At 49.4% G+C, this 18678-nt stretch overlaps 1 protein-coding gene across 2 annotated transcripts in view; it reads left to right on the forward strand.

Moving 5' to 3' along the window:
* Ndst1 (N-deacetylase and N-sulfotransferase 1) overlaps positions 1-18678 on the forward strand; it is a 41361-nt gene that overhangs the window by 11049 nt on the left and 11634 nt on the right. The window contains exons 3-12 of one of the 2 annotated variants that reach the window (XM_008849397.3): positions 1169-1256; positions 2880-3034; positions 3870-4055; positions 6030-6158; positions 7050-7232; positions 8141-8237; positions 10250-10373; positions 12807-12981; positions 16765-16935; positions 17450-17559. In XM_008849397.3, coding sequence (XP_008847619.1) covers positions 1169-1256; positions 2880-3034; positions 3870-4055; positions 6030-6158; positions 7050-7232; positions 8141-8237; positions 10250-10373; positions 12807-12981; positions 16765-16935; positions 17450-17559 — 1418 coding nt within the window. Of the gene's footprint in view, positions 1-1168; positions 1257-2879; positions 3039-3869; positions 4056-6029; positions 6159-7049; positions 7233-8140; positions 8238-10249; positions 10374-12806; positions 12982-16764; positions 16936-17449; positions 17560-18678 lie in introns of those variants that run through there. The other variant, XM_008849398.3, reaches the window with a different exon arrangement.

The following is an 18678-nucleotide window of genomic DNA, read 5'->3' on the forward strand; positions in this document are numbered from 1 at the left end:
AAAACACTCTGACCAGTACCAACTTGGGGAGGAAAGGGTTTATTTGTCTTACATCTCCCAGGTCGCACACAGTTCATCAGGGAGCCCAAGGTAGGAACTCAGGGCAGGAACTTGGAGGCAGGAGCTGGAGCACGGGCCATGGAGGAACACTGCTTACAGGCTTGCTCCCTTTGCTCCTGCTCAGCCTGCTTTCTTATGCAACACAGGCCCACCTGCCCAGGGGTGGCACCACCCACAGTGAGCTGGGCCCTCCCACATCACTCATCAAGAAGATGCCCTTCAGACATGGCCACAGGCCAGTCCAATAGAGGAAATTCCCCGATTGAGGCTCCCTCAACCCAGGTGTGTCAAGTTGACACTAAAGCTATCCAGCACAGCAGGTTTCACGGCCTTGTGAACTATACAGTCCTAATGCAGAGGACAACTGCATGCATGTTTCTCAGAGTCATCCCATTGCACAGACCTGTGGGACACTAGGTATGCCCACACAGGAACAGTGCCATGTAAGCACACAGTATGTCCTTGGAAAGTCAGGATGCTTGCTCTGATCTAGGCTTCCATTCCACTGAGGGGGATTCCTTCACATGAAGACAGTGAGACACGGTGACAGTGACTGCAGACGTTATGTAGCTCTCGTTTTTCGTCACTTTACACATCAGGCCATATTTCACTTACTTCTCCCAAGGGTCTCATGAGGGCAGAGATCTTCTGGTCTCCTTTTGTAACCAATTAAGGCCAGAGAAGCTCTGAGGCTTCTCAGATATGCCCGGCTGAGCTAGACTGGATGGTTCAGGTCTTTTGGTGCCATACAGAGCCTGATGGATGAGGCAGCAAGGGGCTGACTTTGAGGGTGTGCAGCCTGTGCTGCCACAAAAAGCCTATGCCAAGATACTCCTGTGTGGTTGAGTGCTCTGCTGGCAACTGCTTGACAGCCCTAACTCTGAGCAAGCATTCCGCATTTGCATTTTTGGCAGTGCTGGACATGGAACCCAGGCCTCGTGTACCAGGCAAGAGCTATGTGACAGAGCTACAGTCTCAGCCTTGTGCTGGGTTCCATGAGCTTTGTAGCTGGTCCTGCTGTAGCAGGGCATCTCTTAGACCCTGAAATGGTGGAATAAAAGCTTGTGGCCTCCCCTTACCCGCTGCCTGTCTCCTCTGCCAATCCTAGGCCCTGTTTGATACGCAGAATGAACTTCGTACACACATCCCAAACTTTACCTTCAACCTGGGCTACTCAGGGAAATTCTTCCACACAGGTACGTGGTGGTCTGCCCCTGCCCTCCTCGCAACCTCCAGGGGCTCCTCCCCACCTGCCCCTTCAGAGTACTGTTATGAGAGCACCAGATACACTGGGGTTGGTCTCCACAGCTCATGGTTCACAAGGGAAGTACCTACCTGAGGCAGAGCCATTTGGGGACTAGCACAGCAACAGGTTTCCATGCAGCCTAGCAGACTGGTATAGTTCAAGACCAGCCTGGTCTACGTAGTGAATTCCAGGACAGCTGGGGCTACAGGGAGACCCTGTCTCAAAAACACCAAAAAACAATTATTGCATTTTTATTTATTTATTTATTTATTTATTTATTTATTTATTTATTTATTTGTGCTTTGCCTGCATGTATGTAATTTCATCCACATCCTTCAGTGCCTGCAGAGGACAGAGGAGGGTATCAGAGCCTATAGACCTGGAGTTGTGGACAATTGGTAGCCACCATGTGGGTGGTTCGAATTGAACCTGGGTCCTTTGCAAGAGCAGTGCTCTTAACTGCTGAGTCATCTCTCCAGCGCCCCATCTTTCAGACCCCACTCCTGTCTGCACCCTCCCACTGTCCCTTTTTTATAACCATGATTTATTGAAGGAACCAGTACAATGATTTCCAAATAATGTCAAACTCTAATTTGTCTAATTGCTTAGACAAATGTATTATCTTTTGTTTTGATCCATTGGCCTGTTTTCTGTAAATTATATAGCTAAAGATTTATTAAATTATTTATTTATTTATTTATTTATTTATTTATTTATTTGTGTGTGTGTGTGTGTACCACAGCATGCTTGTGGAGTCAGGATAACTTTTGGGAGTTGATTCTCTACCATGTGAATTCCAGGGATTCTACTGAGGCCGTTAGGCTTGGCAGAAAGAGCTTTTACCCACTGAGCCATCTCAGAAGCCAGAAACTGGTTGAATTTTAAGAACATTACAGAAAGCGGAAACACCCGTGACTGTCCCCACCCTAGCGTGGCCACCAGCATCCTTTGTTTGCAGTAGCAGGTTGAGGTTGAGGGCTCTCCTAAGCTCCTCACACGCTGGGTAGGTGCCTAGCTGTGGACTACTGAACTCAGCCTTCATGCTGCCCTGTCAGGCTACAGTGAGGATGGCCTCTGAGATCTAGGCAGGGCTGCCTTGGTGAGCAGTAGGTAGAGTGGAGAATGTGCAAGATGACCCAGAGCTACTTGGAAGTACAACTGCATTTTATGTTCTTAGCCCTTAGCAGATCAGAGGTGCCTGTAGTAGTACCTATGAGGCAGAGGGTTAAGCGTCTTATATCTACCCAGGGCATCTGCAGGTCCGTGGGTAGAGGCCGGATAGCCCAGTTTGGATCACTAGACTAAGATGAGACATGTAAGAGGTAGAACAAACACTAGGGATTGTTGACTTCAAACGCCAAGGGCCCAACAGAGGAGATGGTTTGGCCCAGGCTGCTTCCTGAGGCAAGGACAGTCCAGGCTGGACTCTCTCTTCCCTTCATGAAAACTCAGATGACTCTTCCATTAGCTCCTGGGTGGGCTGTGGCCTCGAACCCCATCCCAAAGGTGGGGGCCTGGTTGGAAGGCCATGTGGCCAGACAGCTGTGCTGAGTACTCTGCACCCGGGCCGCAGGTACTGATGCTGAAGATGCTGGAGATGACCTACTGCTGTCCTACGTGAAGGAGTTCTGGTGGTTCCCCCACATGTGGAGCCACATGCAGCCCCACCTCTTCCACAACCAGTCTGTGCTGGCTGAGCAGATGGCCCTGAACAAGAAGTTCGCTGTCGTGAGTAAGATTGCCTATGGGGCAGAGCTGGGGGGCTAAGGGCTGGGCTAGGGCATGGACTGCTGGCCTCTCACTGCTGTTGCAGTTCAGTCTGACAGATTTTTATGCTGTTTCTGTGCTAGCACCCATGGTGAACTGCTTGGATAGCCTCTGTCTCTGGAAGCCTCAAGAGAGCAGCCCCACAAGAAACAGGTTCACTGAGTCTGGTGGTGCATGCCTGAAATCCCAGCACTTGGGAGGCAAGGACAGGAGGACAGTCTCACTATATAGCGAATTTGAGGCCAGCCTGGACTACATGAGACAAAAACAGAAACAAACTAAAGAACCACAAAAACACAAACAAACAAAAAGAAAAGAAACTGCGGCTCAGGGAGGTTAACTCAGGACTCTACTGAGACCTTTTCGTTTCCTATACCCAAACTCACCACCACAGAGGCTTTGGGGAGAGGTAGAGGTGCTCAGGAAAGGAGACAGGTAGTCGAAAGACTAACCTGGGCAAGCTAGTCAGATAGAGTCAGAAGACAGCGGGAAGATCCCTGCCTGCCCTGTCCCCTCACTGTGGAGAACTGAGTCCTCTGAGCTGGATGTTGGACTATATGCACTGGATGGCAGTCAGGAGACCTGAGTTCCAGGCTCAGTTCTGCCAGTTGCTTTGAGATTCTGAGTCCTTCCCTTTCTGTCCCAGGCCTGTTTTCCCACCTGCACTAATGGGCTTAGACAAGTGTTCTGCCGTTCTAGCCTCTTGTTTTTGTCTCATGTTCTACTCTACAAAAAGAGAACAAGGCCCCAAGGGAAAGGTCTCCATCTCATCCTGCCCTGGTTGTCCTCTCCCCAGGAGCACGGCATTCCCACAGACATGGGGTATGCAGTGGCACCCCACCACTCGGGTGTGTACCCTGTGCATGTGCAGCTGTATGAGGCCTGGAAGCAGGTGTGGGACATCCGTGTGACCAGCACAGAGGAGTACCCCCACCTGAAGCCTGCCCGCTACCGCCGTGGCTTCATCCACAATGGCATCATGGTAAGTAGCATGGGTGAGGTGGGTATGTGCCTTTATTTATTTGTTTGTTTGTTTGTTTATTTTGGTCTTTTTGAGACAGGGTCTCCCTATAGCCCCAGCTGTCCTGGAACTCACTATGTAGACCAGGCTGGCCTTGAACTCAGAGATCTGCCTGCCTTTGCCTCCCGAGTGCTGGGATTAAAGGTGTGTGCTACCATGCCCGGTGGGTGTTTGCCTTTATAGAACTGGACAGCACCTTGGGGGCATGGCTTAGGGCTTCAGACTGGTTTCTGCTGCCACTTTGGCCTGAGAGGCTCCATTGTGGGGCAGGTGGGCTGCCAGTCTGGCTCCTTCTTAGTTTCTCCACAGGTCAGAAGAACATCCTTTATAGGGGGTCTGAGGATGTGGGACAGGGCTTGTCACACTCATTTGTATGTTTGAACACTCCTCTGGAACTTCTGCTATGTGCCTGTGCCCTTTCTAGGGACTGGGGAATAGAGAAATGCATAAAACCCAGACAAGTCCCTGGCCCTGTGGACCTGACATTCTGTGGCAGGAGACAGTATGGTCATGAGTGTGCAAACTACAATGGAAGATGACAAGAGTGCTCTGGAGGGAGCCAAGGAAGGAAGGGGTGCAGTTAAGGAGGATCTTCCTAGGATGAGCCATGTAGTTGTGTATAAAAGAGCATTCAAGGCTGAGAAAGCAGTAGTTGCAAAGGCCCCTGGGCAGGTTTATGCAGGGTACGCTGAAGACCAAATAGGGGCAGATGGTGGAGGATGTTAGAGAGACGATGGGCCAGGTAGTGTAGGTCCAGGGAAGGCTGGCCATTGACAGACTTCAGTTTTAGGCAGAGATGGCAAGGATTTGAATGGAACATGATTTGACCCATATTGACTCATTCTGCCTGTGGGGGGTACAAAAATGGAAGCAGGCAGACCAGAGAGGAGGCCAGTGCAAATCTCCAGAGGTGGTGGTAACTTGGTCATGGTGCAAGGTTAGATGTGCTCATCTGCTGGACTTAGAAGCTAGAGATGAGTTGAATGTAGGGTTTAGGAAAAAGAGGGGTCAACTTTATAGCCCGGGACACTGGAAGGGTGCATTGTCACCAGATGAGATGGGCAGCTGTGGGAAGAAAAGTTTTGTGCGTTTTTCTGTGCGTCCGTCCGTCCGTCCATCCGTCCATCCATCCATCCACCCATCCACCCACCCACCCACTCACCTACTTGCGTCTTCCATACCTGGGATTTTTAAACATTTTTCTTTACTTTTATTTATTTGTTTATTTGTGTGTGTGTGTGTGAGTGTGTGTGTGTTGAGCACATGTGAGTATAGGTCAGAGACAACCTGCGGGAGTCAGTTTTCTCCCTCCACCATGTGGATTCTGGGGATTGGTCTATGGTTGTCAGTATTGGTGGCCTTAACCACTGAGCCATCTTGCTGCCACCCCACCCCTGTTTAATTAGTTAATTAGTTTTTGAGACAAGGTCTCATAGCCCAGGCTGGTCCTGGGATTCATGCTAACTTTGGGCATGAGGTGGCTGTGAGACCAGCCTGTTTCCCACTCTTAGAACCCAGTTTCCAGAGGGAAGACAGATAGTAGATGGCTATATCAGTTCATGACCACAAGAAGTGGGTGGGCTTCAGGTGGGGGCACCCCTCCAGTGTACCCAGGCAAGGCTCTGACATGATTTACAGAACTGTGTTAGAAGTTCAAGGACCCTCATTGAAAATTGTCCAGATTTCTAGAAAATCTCACACTGCCTTGGGACCCATTTATTTTGTGCAGCGAACAACAGTGAAGTATAAATGGTAAGGGCTGTGGCTCACTCAGGGAACACTGTGGGCTGTAGTGCCTTTGGGAACAAAGACTCTGGGGTGGGGGCCTCACATGGAGTGTCTTTCTGAGGAGACCCTAGCCCTTCGCGTGAACTCAGCACTCTTCCTCTTCTGACTGGCTGGAGATACCATGGCTCCTCTTCCACCTCCCCCCAGGTCCTCCCTAGGCAGACTTGCGGCCTTTTCACACACACCATCTTCTACAACGAGTACCCTGGTGGCTCCAGTGAGCTGGACAAGATCATCAACGGGGGCGAGCTCTTCCTCACTGTGCTCCTCAATCCTGTGAGTGCTCTACTGCCCAAGGCTGGTATGAGGGAGGGGCACTGACAGCCTGTCTGTAACCAAGGATGCTTCTCGGGCTGGGGAAGGGTAGAGAGGCTGGCGTGAAGGCTGAGGACTGGCACTGGCCCTCCTGCTGTGTGGCCCAAGATAGCTTCCAGGCATTCCCATTTTCTCTGGTGATTGTGCACTTTGATATGGAGGTGTTAGCACTTTTTGTGCATGTTTTCCTTCTAGTCTTTGCGCTTATGCATGCACACACACATACACACATGCGCACACCCATATACACACACACACAAACTTCACTTGAGCTTTCTGACCTCTCTTTCCCAACCTGTAAAATGGAACCAATTATCCATACTTTGACAATATGAAATAAGCAGTGTGTGGTTATTATTATTCAACATTTTATTGTTGTTTTGGTGTTTTGTTTTGTTTTGTTTTGTTTTTGGTCTTTTTGGGACAGGGTCTTCCTGTAGCCCCACCCAGCTGGGCTGGAACTCACTATGTAGATAGACCAGGCTGGCCTCAAACTCACTGAGATCCGCCTCTCTCTGCCTCCCAAGTGCTGGGATTAAAGGCGTGTGCTACCATGCCCGGCCTATAATTCAACATTTTAAACTGAGCAATCTTTGCACTGCCCCTTTCTAGATTTATAAAACAAAAAGCAAATAGCTCCTGCCTTATTCTAGCTTCCCACCCTAAACCTGTAATGTTAGCTGTCAGTTAGACCTCAGTTTTCCCTGGTTGAATCCAGCCCAAGGTCACATAGTTTGTTGATAACCTCAGTGTACTTTGCAGCAGTTATCAGTGGCTGGAGGAGTCAGAGGTGGGGGTGAGGGTGGCTCAAAAACTGACCTGGAGCTGCCTCCCTCTCCTTTCCTGGAGCAGATCAGCATCTTCATGACACACTTGTCCAACTATGGGAATGACCGCCTGGGGCTATACACCTTCAAGCACCTGGTGCGCTTCCTGCACTCGTGGACCAACCTGAGGCTGCAGACTCTGCCCCCTGTGCAGCTGGCCCAGAAGTACTTCCAGATCTTCTCCGAGGAGAAGGACCCACTTTGGCAGGTGGGCCGAGCAGCAAGGTGCCTTGTCTTAGCGTCAGTGTGCCCTCTGTTCTGTCAGGCATGTGTCCCAGGACATGGGCTCAAGGCTCAGTCTGCACACTTCACTCTCACCAGTGTGCACACTTCTGAGCACACATATGTGCAATGTACATACTGTACATGCCCCCCTCCCCCTGCCCTCAGACCTGTGTACATGCACACTCATACACAGCCTTGGGATAAGAGCCTTAAAAAATGGGTGTGTCTTTGTGAGAAGTATAGAGTGGCTCCCCTGCCTGGGTGGACACTCATGCCATCTCCTTTGCCCTTTAACTACAGCAGGCTCTGAGTCCCTGGGGAAGGGCTAAGGAAAAGGCTTAATGCAGTCTGGAAAAGTCTACCCTTGAAGGCTCCTGAAGACTAGAAGCAAAAGCTGAACTCTGACCAGGGATCCGTACACTCACTCCAGGGCCAAATCTGGCCTGTGGTCTGTCTTTGTAAACAAGTTTTGTTGGTACCTAGCCATGCTCCTCGTGAGTCTGTCTGTGCTGCTTTTGTGCCACTGCAGCAGAGAACAGAGTGCATGGGAAGCCTACGGTATTTACTAAACATTTCCCAAGAGGCTACATAAGGAAAGTTTACTGAGCCTGCGTTCAGACATTCTAGGCCAGTTAAAGTCAACAAATGCTCACGAGTTCCTGTTAGCACTGAGCACACAGCTCTTCATTTGCCAGATTCTGTGGGGACATGACGTTACCAGAAATTGTCCCTATCTGTTGCAGAGTGGTGTCAGGAGGTGAGGATGTGACAAGGGTACCTGTGTGTTTAGGCCTGTTGGTCAGGGCTTTTAAGAGCCACATAAACACCTATGGAGGAAGTTCATTCATGGAGCCTGAGCCTCCTCTCATACCCTTTCCATTGCTGTTTTAGGATCCCTGTGAGGACAAACGCCACAAAGACATCTGGTCCAAGGAGAAGACATGTGACCGCTTCCCAAAGCTTCTCATCATTGGCCCCCAGAAAACAGGCAGGTCTCTTGACTCTTGACCCAGTCCCCCACTGCCTGCTGGCTCAGCCACAGAATTCTGGAGACCACCTTACCCAGGTCTCACTGTTAAATATTCTATCACCTCTTTCCCTAAAAATGGGAGCAGCATGGAGGACAGGCATGAATTGCCTATCAGTATTGGGGTAGGAGGCAGAAGGAGATACAGCATTCTATTTGTGCCTGCCCTGTTGTCCTTCAAGACTCCGAGATGAGGCAGGAAGGAAGCCCTGATCAGCTGCTCTGCAAATTTGAGCAATGGCAGGCAAAACTGGGTCAGTGTGTGGAGGAAGGTGATCAGTCTTGTCTGTCAGAGGTACAAAGACAGAAGTACTGACATGATTGCTAAGCATTTGCCATCCACTCAGTTCTCTTAGGCACAGATAGGCCTTTTTATAGGTAGAGCACAAGACTCATGGAAGTTAAGTGACTTCCTATAACACATGGCTCAGATACGACCATTTCAGGTCTTGTGACCTGATCTCTGTGGTCCTGAGGCTTATATTAATCATCACCAAACCCTCCAGCCTCTCTTCTGGATGTGTTGGTTACATAGAGAGCACCCAGGGAGTGAATGAAAGATCCTTCTGAGGAGGAGAATGGCAGGAGCATGAGAGGAGGCACCAGCAGGGGGTGTCAGAGTGGGGCTCCTGGCTTTTGAGGAGCTTCATATTGCCTAGGCATGGTGGCAAATACCTGTAAATCCCAGCACTCCAAAAGCAGAGGCAGGAAAGATGATGAGTTCAGGATCAGCCTGGGTAATTGTAGTTTGATTCTCCATGGCTGTGACAAAACACTCTGACCACTATCAACATGAGGAGGAAAGGGTTTATTCAGCTTACATCTCCCAGGTTGCAGTTCATCAGGGAGCCCAAGGTAGGAACTCAGGGCAGGAACCTGGAGACAGGAGCTGGAGCACAGGCCATGGAGGAATGCTACCCACTGGCTTGCTCCCCTGACCCATGCTCAGCCTGCTTTATACAACATAGGCCCACCTGCCCAGGGATGGCACCACCCACAGTGGGCTGGGCCCTCCCACATCAGTCAACAGTCAAGAAGATGCTCCACAGATGTGGCCACAGGCCAGTCCAATGGAGGAAATTCCTTAGTTGAGGCTCCCTCTATCCAAGTATGTCAAGTTGACACTAAAGCTATCCAGCACAGTAACATAAGACCCTGTGAGATAACAAAGCTAACAAACAAAATGGGGGCTAGAGAGATGGTTCAGCAGTTAAGAGCACTGGCTGCTCTTGCAGAGGACCCGATTCCCAGCATCCACATGGCAGCTAACAGCCATACATAACTCCAGTTCCAGGGGGTCCAGCGCCCTCTTCTGGCCTCCCTGGACATTGTACAACATGGATGCACTTATGTACATGCAGGCATAACACTCTACATAGTGAGTTCCAGGACAGCTGGGGCTACAGGGAGACCCTGTCTCAAAAAGACCAAATCAATCAATCCAATCAGTCAATCAATCAATCAATCAATCAATCCATCCATCCATCCATCAATCAATCAATCAATCAAACATTAAAAAAGAAAGCAAAGAGAAAGAAATTTTCCATTAACAGGCCTAGAGGGTGAGCGATTCTTTTTCCTTGGGCTGTTCCCAAGTGCCTATGTGGATAAAGCCCCAGAACTGGAAAACATCAGGAAGCATCTAGTTCAAGACTGAGGAGACAGCAGTTAACTGGGGTTGGAGTTCAGTGATGGGAAAGATTCTGAGATCACGTCCTTGTATAGTGGTGACAAATGCCATAATAGATTAGTGATGTCTGCAAGGATGTAGGAACTAGAGTGGATATCTGCATGTATGCTCTATATGTGCCATTTTGGATTTAGTACGATCTTTATTGATGAGGGAACTAAGACTCTGAGAAGAGAAGGGACTTTCCCAAGACCTTACAGTGAATACTGGAGAGACAGGCCCAGAATGTAGACTCTTTCTTCTTGTTGGCTGACCAGTGTCTCATCTGCCTCCCCTCTCACAGGCACCACAGCCCTTTACTTGTTCCTGGGTATGCACCCAGACCTCAGCAGCAACTACCCCAGCTCTGAGACCTTTGAGGAGATCCAGTTTTTTAATGGCCACAACTATCACAAAGGCATTGACTGGTGAGTGGCCTTCTGTTTACAGCAGGACAGGAAGACCATTATGGAACTGACTGGGGAGGGCTGTGTGGCCACAGTAGGAAGCAGCTGGTTCTTGCTCACATGCAACTCAAGTTCCTGTAAACAGGGACGGGACGAGGCGCAGTGACCCTTGAGTCATGATATGACATTGTTGTCTCAAACAGGACACTGGATGAGGAAGCCCTTTGCCCTTCTGCAGTCTGGCCCAGGGTCAGAGATAGCTGAAGTGGCACTCAGCCTCTCCCTGACAGTACAGAAACAGCGTCCTCAGGGAGGGCGGGGTGCATCCAAGTGCCCAGGTGCAAGTCTGCTGGTGGCCGCAGGAAGAAAATCCAGGTGTCTAAGCTGGCTTGTGGCCACGCCTAATGCAGGGAGAGGGTTCTTGTGGGCTTCATACTTCCCACTGGAACCTTCCTCAGAGGTCACCTTCTAGGGGCCAGCACAGGCCAGCTTCACTCCCTGGTTTTTCAGTTTGAACTTTCACTGCTCTTGTCTTTCTAAGCTTTGTCTGTGCATGCCCTGCTCTTTCTTATTATTAATTAGTGGGTTCCCAGGATGGAGGGATTACAGACCTTCTGTGTTTGGTCTTTTGCTATTTTTATGCACTTTTTTCTCTGATCGGCTAGTATGTCATCTTTCTGTTTATCAGTCCTTCAGTCTGTAGTTCTAACATGTCCAGTTTCTTACCTGAAGCCCCTTGTGGCCAAATACATCATTGCAAGCCAGTGTGTTTGGGATTTTAGAAAAAGGTGGAGCTGTCCATATAGCAATCTACCCCACCCCCCACCCTGCCCTCTTCACCCTGTCAGGGGCATGAAGCACCCAGCAGCACACTCACAGGTGGGTAGTGGGTCATCAGTGTGTGAACACTTAACCATCAGAAAGGCTAAGGAGTTGGGTGTTGCTGGAATTCTCCAAGCTTAGGAAACAAGGCTTTTGTTTTCTGAGCTTTCTTGGGGGAGGTATTACAAATGAAGAAAGTTGGTAAAAAAAATGGGAGAGGTTGATTCCTTGGCCCCATTCCCAAGACTTTGGTTTTGTAGGTAGGTTGTAGGTGGGGTGCAGGAGTCTGACAAGCTTAAGAAGATTCTGTTAAAAGGTCCTTGGGATCACTGAAGAAATTGTTTTCACAGCAGTCAAGACTGTACCTTTTTTTTGTTTGTTTGTTTTATTTTATGTGTATGAGTATATTGCCTGCCTGTGGATAGATGCACCCATGTTGTGCAATGCCCACAGAGGTCAGTGTGTGCTCTTAACCACTGAGCCATCTCTCCAGCCCCAGGACTCTGTACTTTTAATAGGGTGTATTTGCTTCTTTTTTGGTGTCCCTAAGAGGATCTGGACTTTTGACAGGAGGTAGGTCATTAGATGGAAAGCTGTGTTCACCCGCAGCAGGCTGGGGAGAGGGGTATGAGCAGTAGGAAGTGCCCTTCCTCCTTTTTCCAGGTGTAGAGTGGCAGATTGGAGAGCACCATCCCAGGCCTGGGGGTGGCAGAGGGCATCCCTCCCCCTGGGCTGCTCCTCCTTGAATGGGCATTGCTCTGAGCCCAGGTCACCCCAGAGGCAGAAAGATCAGTGATGGCAGGTTAGCTGTGGGAATAACACAGTCCCCTTCACCCCCAGGTCCTACAACCCACAGCACACTCCTGAGAATTTCCAGTCTCCCGACCCTGTGATAGCTACCAAAAAGGAATGAATTTGAGAGACAGCTCTACAGCTAAGAGTGCATACTACTTTTGCAGAGGACCCGAGTTCAGTTCCTAGTGCCCATGTCAGGCAGCTCACTCCTGCTTGTAACTCCAGGGGGATCAGACATTCTGACCTCCACAGGTGCATACCCACGTATAGACACACACATAATTTAAAAAATAATAAAAAGGCGGGTGTGGTGGCGCACGCCTTTAATCCCAGCATGAGGGAGGCAGAGGCAGGTGGATCTCTGTGAGTTCAAGGCCAGCCTGGTCTCCATAGCGAATCCAGCCCAGCTAGGGCTACAGGGAGACCTTGTCTCAAAAAGACCAAAATAATAATAATAATAATAGTAATAATAATAAAATAGCCAGGCATGGTGCCTATCATCCCAGCACTCCAGAAGCAGAAGTGGTGAAACTGAGGCCAACCTGGTCTACATAGCAAGTTCTAGGCCTGCTGGGGCTACAGGGAGACCCTGTCTCAAACAAACAAACAAATACCTCCAAAAAATTAAAAAGGAATGAATTTGAATAGGAGAGTGCTAAGTGACCATTCTCCCTTACATCCCTGCCAGAGGCAGCTCCTGGCTTATTGGGGACAATGTGCTCTGCTTGCTTTCTGAGGAAGTTCCATCCCTAGAGACCCTCACCCAGTTACACTGCATTCCTGGGGCCTCTTGCTTAGGAGATTTGGCCTTGAGCCCTGCCTCTGGGTTTCCTGCAGGTACATGGAGTTCTTCCCTATCCCCTCCAATACCACCTCCGACTTCTACTTTGAGAAAAGCGCCAACTACTTTGATTCAGAAGTGGCACCACGGCGAGCAGCAGCCCTGCTGCCTAAGGCCAAAATCCTCACCATCCTCATCAACCCGGCTGACCGGGCCTACTCCTGGTACCAGGTGAGTGGGCTGGGGCTAAGTCCCTGGGTAGAGTGTGGGCTCTGTGTAATATTCACTCAGTCCACATTGAACGAGGACAAGCATGTGCAGCTCTGGGCCCTGCTCCCTGTGGGACATGGGTGAGAATAATCTTGCCTCTTCTAGACAATCCAGGCCTGTTGGTGGTGACAGACAGAATTGATATTGAATGCCACAAGCTCCCTGCCTACCTCCAGGTTCATGAGTCCTTCCTGGGACTCTGACAGCCACAAGAGGCAGTGGCTGAGTAGACTTGAACACAGCCTAGAGTCCATGGTCAGCACTCTGGCTCATGACAACTATAGCTGCCCACCCATTATGGGTAACTAGGAGTGGGAACTCAGGGAATAATGGACTGCTCTAGGGGGATCTAGGAAGACAGCTGCCACCTGGCCTGTAACATGATTTCTAGAAATATGCATCCTGATTTTCATTTCAGGTGTGTGAGCCAGAGCTTGCATTTCTATGCCCTGACAGTTTCTTCTGTGTGTAGTCCTGGGACAAGACGTGTGGGAACGCTTCTCAGTCTGACTGGGAAGAGGCCCCCCTCACTTGTCTGCCTCTCTTTCTTGGAGTATGCCACACTGCCGAGCATTGTGATCAAGCAGTGGCTCTCATGCCTGAGACTGACTTCCTGGCCACTTTCATTAAGTCAGCAGACTGGGTCTGACCTTTGTGCTGTGGGCCACCTGGGTCTTGGCCTGTGGTTACCTGGGGGGTGCCCAGTACTCTAGCCAGGAAGGCCTCTTCTGGCCTGGCCACTATTGGTGGCTCTCTGCTACTCTCAGAGCCTCCTTACTTAATGCTGTAGTGACTGCTTCCTGGGGCCTCGCTGTGTCCCGTATAGTACACAGGGCTCCTCTTTGCTCTTCATCCCTCAGAACTCTCATTTGTCTATCTCTCCTTGAGCTAGAGGTACGGGGAGCTCCTCTCTGCCTCTTGTCCCCCGGGACCATGGTTTATGCTCTGTTACCCACCTTTCCCGTGGCCTCTGTCTTTCTGGGAAACCCAGAATGCAACAGGCATTCTGTGCAGTCACCTGCTTGCAGCAAAACACTGAAGATCGGAGGCTGCTTCCCTGTAGGGACATGTAGGGCCATCGAGTAAGCTCTCATGGGTCCCGTCAGTTCCCTTTTTGGTCCTCATGACAAGACTTAACTTCTGCTACCTCCCTTTTCTTTTTAATTTCTTTTTTTAAACTTTAAAAATTTATGTCTATGAGTGTCATGCCTGCATGTATTTGAGGGCATCAGATCCCCTGGAACTGGAGTTACAGACAGTTAGCTGCCATGTGGGTGCTGGGATTCAACCCAGATCTCCTGCAAGAGCAGCCAGTGCTTTTAACTGCTGTGCCATCTCTCCAGCCCTGCTACCTCCCTTTTCAAGAATGCAGAGGAAGGTGTATGAGCATGTCCCCTTCACACAGAAAAGAAAGCCAGGGTTCAGCAGGTTTCATGTGGTAGTGTATCAGGGTGCTCTAGAAGAACAGAAACCAATACAGTGAATACATATCAAAAGGGGATTTATTGGATTGGTTTCCACAATGTGATCTGGGTAGTCTTAACAATGACTGTCTTATGCCAGAGAGACTTGAGAACCCAGAAGTTGTTCAGTCATGAGGCTGACTGTTTCAGCAGGCCCAATCTGACACTGAAGGCCTGGAGTATTCCCGAGGAGCTGCTAGTCTTCAGATTACATTTGGAAGCCCAAAGAAATTTAGTTCTGATGTAAGTGAAGGAATGCAGTAACAGTAGCTGCAGCGGCAACAGGGTAGATGACCTTGCCAGCGAGACTAATGGCAGACAGGCAAAGGCAGGCTTCTTTCTTCAGCCTCCTTTTATCTGGGCTGCCACCAGAAGGTGCTGCCCACATTTAGGGTGGGTCTTCCTACTTCAGATCAAGAAAAATCCCTCACAGGCTTGCCTTTTGTGCTAGGTAGCTTTAGTGTCAACTTGACACACCTGGGTTGAGGGAGCCTCAGTTGGGGAATTGCCTCTCTATTGGACTGGCCTGTGGCCATGTCTGAGGGGCATCTTCTTGATGAGTGATGTGGGAGGGCCCAGCCCACTGTGGGTGGTGCCATCCCGGGCAGGTGGGCCTGTGTTGCATAAGAAAGCAGGCTGAGCAGAGGCAGGGGAGTAAGCCAGTAAGCAGCATTCCTCCATGGCCTGTGCTCCAGCTCCTGCTTCTAGGTTCCTGCCCTGAGTTCCTACCTTGGGCTCCCTGATGAACTATGACCTGGGAGATGTAAGCTGAATAAGCCCTTTCCTCCCCAAGTTGGTGGTGGTCAGAGTGTTTTGTCACAGCAATGAAGAAACAAACCAGGACACCTTTTAAGTTGATTCCAGATCTAGTCAAGTTGACAACCAAGAGTAATCTTCACAGGTGGCATTTTGAATCTAGGTCTTATAATCCTAAAGTCTTCCTGTATTTCCTGTCCATGATTAGGAGAATGGAGGACATAAGGAGAAAGGAGGCCGCTTCTTTCTAGAAGAATGCAAGAAAGTTCTGGGAGGAGAGGAAGGGAACTAGTCTGTCCCAGGGAAGTCAAGGAAGTCAGGAGGAGCAGGCAGCGGTTGTATGCATTATAGCCTCTCCCGCCCTGCCTTGGGTTGTGTGTGAACTTGATCTGCAGGGTCACTTGGGGGAGTATCTCCTGCTAGGCAGTTCCCTGGCCTCTGAGATCTACAATGGCTCATAGCACAGCTTTAGGTGGGTCAAACCTGGCCTTCTATGGTTTTTCTGAATCCTTCTGCTGTCCATAAAGGAGAATGTGCCATTTGGTGTAAGAGGCTCCCATGACCTTTCAACAGGTCATGCTCTGTTTCAGCAACGACCAGGGAAGCTTTAGATGTAGGACTTGGAGCAGATGTTCCCATCTGGTTGGCATTTGAGAACATTGTTATGTTTTAATTTTGTCAGTGGCTGTTTTCTTTTTTCAATATTTATTATTTTTATTTTGGGTTTATGAGTGTATTGCCTATATGTAAGTGCACCCATGTCATGCAATGCCCAAGAAGGTCAGAAGAAGGCATCAGCCCCCTGGAACTGGAGTTACAGATGGTGGTTTGTTGCTGTGTATGTGCTGGGAATCAAACCTAGTTCCTCTGCAAGAGTAGTCAGTGCTCTTAACTGCTGAGCCATCTTCTAGTCCTGTGGCTGTTTTCTGTATGTAACATTTGATTCTAGTTTTCCATTTATGGAGATGAGGCGATATTGAAGGTTTTTTGGTTTTTGGTTTTGTTTTTATAGTAAACTAATATGAAAAGGAAAACGAGGACTGGGGCTGCAGCTCACTTGTTGGAATGCTTGCCTAGCATGCACAAGGCCCTGGGTTGATCTCTAGCACTACACAAAACCAGATGTGGTGATGCATGCCTGTAATCTCAGCACTCAGAAGTAGAGGTCACAAAGCTATCCTCAGCTGCACAGGGAGTTCAAGCCAGCCTGGGCTATATGAGACTCTGTTTAAAAAAAAAAACAAAAACTGAAAAAGGAAAGGTGAGTCAGTGCAAGGAAAGCAGCACTGACACTTACTGCTGTGCACTATGGCAGGGGTCTCAGAAATTGTCAATGATGAACTTTGGGAACCTGGCATAGTCTACCCCCCACCTTTCAAAGATGGAAACCTGGGCCTCTGGAGCCAGTGACTCCCTGAGGCTGAATCAGTGAGAAGCAGAGCCAGGATGTCAGCACAGGCTCTCCCAGACACCCCACATGCTTCTGTTCGACTTGTGATGACTCACCTTTCCCTCCTGCCCGCAGCACCAGCGAGCCCATGACGACCCAGTAGCCCTGAAGTACACCTTCCACGAAGTGATCACAGCTGGCCCCGATGCATCCTTAAAGCTGCGTGCCCTCCAGAACCGTTGCCTGGTCCCTGGCTGGTATGCCACACATATCGAGCGCTGGCTGAGCGCCTTTCATGCCAACCAGGTAGCCATCTTTCCCTGCCTCTTGGGGCAAGGAGTGACTTTAGTTTAAGAGAACTTGGAAAGCCCTGTGGGGCCAAACGAGGAGAGGGGGGAGGAGGAGGAGGAAGAGGAGGAACAACCAGAGTGTGGTGATTAGAGGGGAGGCTTGGTTTGTGCAGTGACAGGGCTAGATTACAGAATGTCTTTTAGTGAAGCCTTGGAGACTGGAGCAGAACAGAATGGGCTAGAAGCTTGGCAAGAATCTGCAAGAGGAGTGCTCTGGGTTGGGAGGTACAGGGTGGGCTTTGTTGATAGCTTAAATTCTGGGAGAGGGTGATGAGGGTTAGGGGAGCTGTCAGAGGGCAGGGAGTTGGTCTGAGATCCCTGTGCCTGAAAGGTGAAAGGTAAGGAGTAGGGGGTGAACTCTGGAGGCTCACAGCCCCATGCCTGAACCTAAGCCATTCCTGCTACAGTGAGTAGACTGTTTGCCAGGTGAGGAAGCAGGTCCAGATAGCCTTTCTCCCTTTACTCTTCAGATCCTTGTCTTGGATGGCAAACTGCTTCGAACAGAACCTGCCAAAGTGATGGACACAGTGCAGAAATTCCTTGGCGTGACCAGCACTGTGGACTACCACAAAACCTTGGCGTAAGTGTTGCTTTGCCCTTTATACATGGTGATTTCCCTGACCCAGGATCTGGATCAACAAAACAAAGGCCTGAATGACTGGGAGAGAGATAGGGTTGATTCAAGTTGACAAGGATGAAGAATGTCCCTGATGATGGACCTTGAGTAGAAAAGTAAATGTTGGGACTGGAGAGATGGCTCAGCAGTTAAGAGCACTGGCTGCTCTTGTAGAGGACCCAGGTTCGATTCCCAGCACCCGCAGGATGGTTAACAACTTCCTGTAACTCTAGTTCCAGGGAATCCGACGCCTTCTAATGACCTCTGCCAGCATTGCATGATGCACTCACACACATAAAATAATAAAAAAAAATTTTTTTTAAAAAAAGTGAATGTTAAGGTGACCTAAGTCTGACCAACAGCTGTCTGTAATTCCAGTTCCAGGGTATCTCATGCCCTCTCTGTCCTCTACTGGCATTACATGCACATGGTGTACTTACATACATGCAAGCAAAACAATCATACACATAAAATAAAAATAAATAAAATAAATAAATCTTGGGGCTGGAGAGATAGCGTAGTGGTTAAGAGCACTAGCTGTTCTTGCAGAAGACCGAGGTTCGAATCCCAGCACCCACATGGCAGCTAACAACTGTCCATAACTCCAGTTTCAAGGGATCTGATGGCTTCTTCTGTCCTCTGTGGGCATTGCACGGCATGGGTGCTCGTACATACATGCAGAGAATACACTCATACACACAAAATAAAAATAATAAAAAATAAATGAATAAATAAAATTAAAGATGGCCTAAGTCATATCAAGAAAGCTATCAGCCTAAAAAGGCATGATGGACCCGCCACTCTGAGCTGTTTTATCTAAGTGAAACAGACCAGCAGTGAGCAGTCCCAACTCCCACAGGGTTTTCAGCTGTAGGCCATGACTTCAAATGTAATGCCAAGGAACTAGTGTCATAGTTTGTTCTTCATTGCTGTGACAAAACACTCTGACCACTACCAACTTGGGGAGGAAAGGGTTTATTTGTCTTACATCTCCCAGGTCACACGCAGTTCATCAGGGAGCCCAAGGTAGGAACTCAGGGCAGGAACTTGGAGGCAGGAGCTGGAGCACAGGCCATGGAGGAA

Source organism: Nannospalax galili, unplaced genomic scaffold (genome assembly GCF_000622305.1).
Source record: "Nannospalax galili isolate Female #2095 unplaced genomic scaffold, S.galili_v1.0 scaffold704, whole genome shotgun sequence".
In the NCBI taxonomy this organism is placed as follows: Eukaryota; Metazoa; Chordata; class Mammalia; order Rodentia; family Spalacidae; genus Nannospalax; species Nannospalax galili.